Source organism: Paroedura picta, chromosome 8 (assembly GCF_049243985.1).
Source record: "Paroedura picta isolate Pp20150507F chromosome 8, Ppicta_v3.0, whole genome shotgun sequence".
Lineage (NCBI taxonomy): Eukaryota > Metazoa > Chordata > Lepidosauria > Squamata > Gekkonidae > Paroedura > Paroedura picta.
The window spans coordinates 6,420,405-6,428,506 of record NC_135376.1 but is presented as its reverse complement, the minus strand read 5'-3'; the positions used below and the strand labels follow the sequence as shown (position 1 = coordinate 6,428,506).

The 8,102-nt window shown below is 52.8% G+C and overlaps 1 protein-coding gene across 14 annotated transcripts in view; it reads right to left on the bottom strand.

Annotated features, from left to right (window-relative positions):
- Positions 1–1,680: 1,680 nt before the first annotated feature.
- EIF4G1 (eukaryotic translation initiation factor 4 gamma 1) overlaps positions 1,681–8,102 on the bottom strand; it is an 83,666-nt gene continuing 77,244 nt past the window's right edge. For all 14 annotated transcript variants that reach the window (XM_077348223.1, XM_077348233.1, XM_077348228.1 and 11 more), the window contains 4 exons: positions 7,503–7,637; positions 6,160–6,241; positions 4,732–4,872; positions 1,681–3,081 (listed from right to left, as the gene is read on the bottom strand). In XM_077348223.1, the coding sequence (XP_077204338.1) occupies positions 2,900–3,081; positions 4,732–4,872; positions 6,160–6,241; positions 7,503–7,637 (540 nt within the window). In that variant the 3' untranslated portion in view covers positions 1,681–2,899. The remainder of the gene's footprint in view (positions 3,082–4,731; positions 4,873–6,159; positions 6,242–7,502; positions 7,638–8,102) is intronic.

The following is an 8,102-nucleotide window of genomic DNA, read 5'->3' as shown; positions in this document are numbered from 1 at the left end:
AGAATCACATATACATCCCAATAAAGTCAACTTCATCAGCACAAAATGAATTTCTGCCTTGCATTTAATCTGGAAGTCACGGTTCATCTCGACATCACAAATCAGCGTGTGATGAAAAATGACTCCACTTAACGCAGCTGAGGAAGTCTTGCGAAACTGGATAGGTGCTACTTGCTCGGTACTATGATGTCAAAGTGAAGAAGTTTTTCATCTAACTCTGATGGATGACATACCGTTTTTCCAGATTAATTGAAAGAGTGAAACCCATTTAGCGCGACTGAAGTCAATTTTAGTGCAATGTCTGGGTGATTGCCGAGCCACGTGATTTGTCTTTGTTAAAAGATTTGGCAACTTCGTGGGAGGCCACTATCAGTGGCTACTTGCCACGGGGACCGAATGAACTTCCACATTTAGAGGCACTGAGCTTCTGAATGCCAGTGCCTATGCCAGGGAACTGCAGGGGAAGACCTCAGCCTCTGTGTTGTCATTTACCCTCCTGGTTGGCCACTGTGTGAGACGTCTGCCACAGCAATCTTGCCTACCAAATACGGAGGGCTATCACCAGTGGGCAGGACTGCCACCCTCCTGGAGAACACCACCTCCATCGTTGCCTCCTTGCTGCACCGGGACAACCACGTGCACGTAGCTTCTTAGACCTGGTCTTTCCTATTCAACTTTAAACTGTGGGTTTTGGGCCAACGTCTCCTTACTGGGCCCGTGGATGGACCAGCTACCATTGAGAAACCCCTGGAACATTCTTCAGGCTTCGAGGAATCCCAGAAGAGGCATGATTGTGCAGAATCTGGTTCGGAAGCATCGCTGTGGACACGCCCACCTGGGGGTCCTTCCCTTCCCACCCCCTCCAGGCCCATCATCATTTTGGGGGGGGAGGGGGTGGTCAATATGACCCTGTACGGTCGTATCACCCAATGAACATTCAACACATTTTTAAAATACATTAAACATTAACGAACTCCCAGCCATTCGGGAAACCCTTTCAGGGCCGTCAAGAAACCCCGGCGTTTCCTGAAACCCTGCTTGAGAAAGCCAGCTGTAGGCAACTCCACAAAGCCTTTGTTGATCTTCAAAGTCGAAGCTCCCTTCACACCGCAAAATCCCCAACGGCGCACAATTAAATAAGCGATCCCCACTCTCCCGATGCTCACATCTCCTACAGCAGGGGGTAGTCAACCTGCGATCCTCCAGATGTCCATGGACTACAATTCCCATCAGCCCCTGCCAGCAATCGCTGGCAGGGGCTCATGGGAATTGTAGTCCATGGACATCTGGAGGACCACAGGTTGACTACCCCTGTCCTACAGTTTCAAAACTGGCACAGACCAGAAAAACAACAATGACGAGGCACGTCTGGTAACCATGTGCAGCCACAACTGTCCTGCTTCACCCAAGCTAAAAAGACGCTTGATGGAGCCCAGCTACCTCCTCTCCTGTTCTCCAGACAGCTTTTCAGGCCTCAAAACGGGTTTCCGGCCCTTGGAGTTGGGGGGGGGGAGCCTCACCCTTTCCGGAGGTCCGGCCGTTCTCCCCAAAGGAAATAAGCCACTCGGAGCGCAACCCTCGCCGAGTCAGCCAATCGGAAGCGGGCTAGGATAAAAAGCCTGCTGTGGTTGACAAAACCTACCCGGGTGACGCCGGATGGGGACAGCAGCACACGTCACCTTGATTTAGCAATGTTCTTTTTTTTTTTTTTATTTCCAGTTTACGGTGAAAAGATGCCTTTAAATCTTCAATTAAATACTCCATAAAGAAAAAAAAAAAAAAGCAAAAAAATATTTACAAATTCATGTGACCGGTAATTGAATCCTCATTTTCGCTCCCCTCCCCTCCCCCCCCCCGCCCCCTGCACCCCGTTTTAATTACAGGCGCGGATCCTTTTTAATTGTCCGGTGGAGACTGAGCAGATCGCGCAACTGTGGCCCTGGGGGAGGGAAAAGGGGTGAGTGGAGGGGGGGAGGGAGGAACCAATAAAGCACTGTCGTGGGTGAGTGGGGGTGAGTTCGGGGAGGGGGGGGGAGAGTCGGCAGCCCGTCTCCCGCCCCGCGCCCCACCAGTGACAATCGAGCGGCTCCCAAACAAAGTGAATGTTTTGAAATGATTATTTTTTTTTCCTTTAAAAAAAGAAACGATAAATCCATCGAGAGGTTTGTGTGATTCCAGGCGGTGATCCGAGGGTGCGGGTTCGTGGGGTGGGTGTGTGTGTGGGCATTGTGTCTCTGTGTGTGTGTGTGTGTGTAAGTGTGCAGGAACAAAAAGAGGACAAAAGTCTGCAGACTCTAGAGTCCTATCCTCTCAAACCTCAAAAGATTTAATAAGTCTATATTTATATTTTATATATATATTTATATACTCTCTCTATATTTCAGCAATAACTGGGAAGGGCGGGCAGGAGGGGAAGGCGGCAGCCACCGGCCTCCCCCTACCCCCTTCTGGAGACGACGTGTTTCGGGCGCTTTGCGACTGCAAAAGTCAGGGGGGAGCCCCCGCTCATTAAAATCATCCAGGTCGCCCGGGGCGTTGGCCCGGGGTAGGGGGGAAGGGGGAGGGCTGAGCGGAGTGCTCACAGCAACACCTGCCTCCTTCAGCATCAATTTATTATCGTCAGACACAAACCAATACAGGCCTTTAAAACAAAAACAAAAAAAAAATGGAAAAAAAAAACCAAAAAAAAAAAATAACCCAACAAAAAAAAAAATTAAAGGAAGGAGAAGTCCTAAACGGGGGTAGGGGAGGGAGGACAATGGCGCTCACACCTGCTTGACCTTCCCTCCACGCTACCCCACTGAGGGAGTCCAAGGCTCCGTAGAACGGGGGGAGGGGGGGAGGGGTCGGAGCAGCGGGGCACGCTTGGCCGGGCTGCCCCCCTCCCGGCGCCCGGGACTCAGTTGTTGTCGGATTCGTCGTCGGCTTCCCGCAGCCAGGTGTAGAAAGCGGTGACGGATTTCAACGCGACCCCCTTCCCCTGCTGCTCGGCCGGGTCTTTGCTCGACTCCCACTTGTAGAAGGCTTCCTCTTTAATCACGTCCTCGTCGTACAAGGCATCGAAGAACATGCGGAGCACGTCTGGGGGGGTGCGGGCAGAGAGAGAGAGAGAGACAGAGAGACGTATGAGCTGCAGCTCTGACCGCCCTTACGCCACTCTCCCTGACGGGCAAAGAAGGGCCTGTGGAAACTATCTGGCCGTGAGTTTTTGAGTTACTGCTGCTGGTTTTGATGGATGGACAGTTTCATCGCATGGTGCCTCTACGGCCTCGTGCGGGCTCTGGAGAGACCGGTATAGAAGGCCAGGCAGTCAAGAGGAGCTGCCTTCCGGGTGCAGACAGCCGTCCCCCTGGCAGCTTTGGAGCATGGAAGCTTGGGAATTGCATACTGCTGAAGTCCCTCCCCAAACCCTCCCCCACCCCTCAGCATCTCTTCCTCCTCTGCCAACCCTTTGCATAAACCAGAACGCCCACGGACTACAATTACCATGAGCCCCTGCCAGCAGCACGCTGCTGGCAGGGGCTCATGGGAACTGTAGTCCATGGACATCTGGAGAACCACGGTTTGGCCACCTCTGGTATAAACCAACCATTATCAGACAGAATCAGCAACAGCAGCAACATTGAAGTCACCCAAATAAGGAGCGGCAGCTTAAAGAAGCTGAAAAGTAGGACAAAGTTTGATTCCAGCACTCTTCAGGCGTACGAAGTCCGGGTTATCACCGCCCCCCAGATCAGTGGAAGCAGCCGGTTTTCGGCTTTCATGGCAGCACTGGGACTAGCTTCGGGGTGAGTTTGTGAAGGCAGGACAGAAGGGAAGAAAAAGAGCTGGTTCTTAGATGCCACTTTTCTCTACCCAAAGGAGGCTCAAAATTGCTTACATTCGCCTTCCCTTTCCTCTCCCTACAACAGACACCCTGTGAGGTGGGTGAGGCTGAGAGAGCCCAGATATTACAGAAGAAGAAGAAGAAGAGTTGGTTCTTATATGCTGCTTTTCTCTACCCAAAGGAGGCTCAAAGTGGTTTACAGTCGCCTTCCCTTTCCTCTCCCCACAACAGACACCCTGTGGGGTGGGTGAGGCTGAGAGAGCCCTGATATCACTGCTTGGTCAGAAAAACTTTATCAGTGCTGTGGCGAGCCCAAGGTCGCCCAGCTGGTTGCATGTGGAGGAGATGCGGGGAATCAACCCTGGCTCGCCAGATTAGAAGTCTACACTTCTAACCACTACACCAAACTGGAAAAGGCCGGGGAGCCCCTGGGGGAGGGGTCTGGTTAAAAGCCCTGCTTTAGACCCACCTGAAAACCCAGTCTGGTGTACTCGTTAGGAGTGCGGACTTCTAATCTGGCATGCTGGGTTCGATTCTGCGTTCCATTACACGAAGGGCAGCTGGGTGGCCTTGGGTTCGCCACAGCACTGATGAAACTGTTCTGACAGAGCAGTAATCTCAGGGCTCTCTCAGCCTCACCCACCACACAGGGTGTCTGTTGTGGGGAGAGGAAAGGGAAGGCGACTGTAAGCCGCTCTGAGCCTCTTTCGAGTAGGGAAAAGCGGCATATAAGAACCAACCCTTCTTCTTCTTCTTCAAAAGTAGAACAGTTTTTAAAGCATCCTTATTATTCAGACCTTGCTCAGAGAGAACCAAGCCAGAAGTACCGGAGCAGCTGAGTGGGAGGGAGGGAGGGAGGGAGGGAGGAAGGGGGGGGGTCTCTGGGGGCTGGGCGTCCCACTTACTTGCTGGCTGGTCCAGCTTCACCACGAGGGCCTGCAAGGCGTAGAGGGCCTGCAGCTCCTTCTGCTCGTCGCTCACGTATTTCTGCAGCAGCTTGGCTCGGCTCTTGATCACGGCGCTGTCCATCCGGTAGGGGTTCTCGACTGCAGCGGAGGGAGGAAAGGGTTGCTCATGTAAGACCTTGCAAATGCTGCCCATTTTTAACCTGCCTTTTCGGGCAACAATCGAGACCTATGAAAGGCTTACATCATCCTCGTCATAGAATCATAGAGTTGGAAGGGACCTCCTGGGTCATCTAGTCCAACCCCCTGCACTATGCAGGACACTCACAGCCCTCTCGCTCATCCACTGTCACCTGCCACCCCCTTGAACCTTCACAGAATCAGCCTCTCCATCAGATGGCTCTCCAGCCTCTGTTTAAAAATCTCCAAGGATGGAGAACCCACCACCTCCCGAGGAAGCCTGTTCCACTGAGGAACTGCTCTGACTGTCAGGAACTTCTTCCGGATGTTTAGATGGAATTTCTTTTGAATTAATTTCATCCCATTTGTTCTGGTCCGTCCCTCTGGGGAAAGACAGAACATCTCTGATCCATTGTTTATATGGCAGCCTTTTAAATACTTGAAGGTGGTTCTCAGATCCCCTCTCAGTCGTCTCCTCTCCAGGCTAAACAGACCAAGCTCCCCCAACCTTTCCTCATACGTCTTGGTCTCCAAACCCCTCACCATCTTTGTTGCCCTCCTCTGGACACGCTCCAGTTTTTCTTCCACTGTAACCTCCCACTGTGGCCCCCCAAGCACCAGAGCATCACTGGCCCAGAGAGAAGAGCATAAGAGAAGCCATGTTGGATCAAGCCAATGGTCCATCCAGGCCAACCCTCTGTGTTACACAGTGGCCAAAACCCAGGGGCCCTCAGGAGGTCCACCAGCAGGGCCATAAGAACATAAGAGAAGCCATGTTGGATTAGGCCAAGGGCCCATCCAGTCCAGCACTCTGTGTCACACAATGGCCCAAACCCAGGCGCCCTCAGGAGTTACACTGGTGGGACTAGAATTCTAGAAGCCCTCCCAAGTCCCCGCCCCCCAAGCAGCAAGAACATAGAACATCACTCTCACATACATAAGAATATAAGAGAAGCCATGTTGGATCAGCCCAATGGCCCATCTAGCCCAACACTCAGTGCCACACAGTGGCCAAAACCCAGGTCCCCCTAGGGGATTCACCAGCAGGGCCAGCACTCCAAAGGCCCCCCTACCATTGCCCCCCGAGCACCAAGATCACTGGCCCAGAGAGCATGTTCCACTCATGCACCCCTGCGACAAACTGGAAACGGCATGAAATTCCACCCCGAGAGACAACCGGCACCCCGACTCCTTTGCAGGTCACAGCTCCCTCCCCAGCAGCATGCGCGCACGCACACGGATGCTTACAGACAACAGCTGAATGGCACACCGACGTCATCATGGCCCGGACGAACACGTTGGATGAGACCTGCTGTTCACTCAAGTTCCCCTGGAAGGAAAGAAGATGCTGAGAATCAGTGCCCAGAAAGGCCGGGTGCGAACATTCTGCTCAGTGTCTGGGAAATGCCGAGATGTGAGTGATGCATTTTGAGGTAGCTGGTGGAAATGCTCAGAGCCCCAAGCTCTGCGGGAGAAGAGAGTTGAGCATGGAAGAAACATTGTGGACAAGCAGAGCACAGCCCTCTTGGGGGCGGAAAAGGCCACCGATTTAGCGCAGATGTACGGCCACTCTGTTAATGCTTTTAGGGACAGAGACCGTTTGCCGTGGTAGCAACCCCACATTTCCTTGATGGGGCCACATCCGTTTACAAACCAGGGCTGACTCAGCTTAGATTCTGAGATATGATGAGACCTTGAGATTCTCCAGGTCAAAGTTCTGAGTCTGGGGTCACCGTATGGCAGGGGTGACCAAACTGTGACTCTCCAGATGTCCATGGACTACAATTCCCACAAGGCCCTGCTAGCAGCTTGCTCATGGGAATTGTAGTCCATGGACATCTGGAGAGCCAGGGTTTGGCCGCTCCTGGTTTCTACAAAGCAGGGGTAGTCAAACTGCGGCCCTCCAGATGTCCATGGCATTCGCTGGCAGGGGCTTCTGGGAATTGTAGTCCATGGACATCTGGAGGGCCACAGTTTGACTACCCCTGCTACGAAGGGTTGGCAGCTGCAGGTGGGGGAAGAGATGCTGCGTTATATGGATGATGAATTGATTCGGTCCAAATTGAGAACGGCCTAGCTCTTCTCCTCCTGCCGTCTAACCGGGGCTCAACTGGCTTCGCTTCAAAGGCCTGGGCCCCCTGGAACTATCCCGGTCAAGTGGACTCTGGACTGCACCGTTCTAGAGTTGCCTGGGACCCTGGGGTGAAGGCCTCTAACTCCCGAACACTGTTAAATACCAGAAAGCATTTCAACGAATCCGCCTATTGCTGCAGCAGGCAGAGATGTTCCCCCATTCGGCAGGAGTCCACAGAGACCTCGCCACCAAAAAAGGTTGCTTTGCCCTCCTAAAATGTTGCAGGGGGGGGGGTCTATTACTCAGTGCTATGGCATCTTTTTGCCATAAGCCCCTGGCATCTCCAGTTAAAAGAATCAGGTAGGAGGTGATGGGAAAGACCTCAGTCTGAGACCACAGAGAGTCACTCCCGGGATGGACTGATGGGTTAGATGCAGCCCCCACACTTTTCCATTTCCTCTCCTCATCCCTTCTGCCAACCCGACATGGCATGCCCCCCAGCCGAAGCCCTGCCCACCTCGATCCAGTCGTATATTCTTTGGTTATTTGCATTGTCCTTCAATAGCTTGTCTAGTTGCTTGCAGAGCTCTTCGGAGGTCAGCTCCTTGCGGCTGGGGGCGTCTGAGCTGTCACCCATCGTGTACTCCACTTTCTGGAAAGGGCGGGAGGAGGAGGAGGAGGACGCTGGTCAGGGCTGCAGCCAAAAGGCACCCCTGCCACCAACACTCTTCCACTACGCCCCCAAAGAGCAATGAGATCCAGCAGTCAAACCAGGGTCATAATCCCCAAAATCAAGGAGGTAAAACTGGGATCAGCCAGGACCTTTTCAAGCCCTGGCCTGGCGGGGAAGTCTGCCAAAGAGAACAAGGCCCTGCGGGGCTCTAAACAATTCCGCAGGGCCTCCGAGACGAAGCAGTTCCGCCAGGCCTAAGTCAGAGGCCAGAAATAACATCTAGGAACGCTGCCGAAAATCCACCACTGAACCCGTAAGAACTGATTAGCCCCCACTCCCGCCCCAAGGTAAGTTTCAATCTTTGGGGAAAGGGGGCAGTTTTCAAATCAACACATTTAAACGCTTAATTTTTTTAAATTAAATGTTTAATTATATGTTTTCATT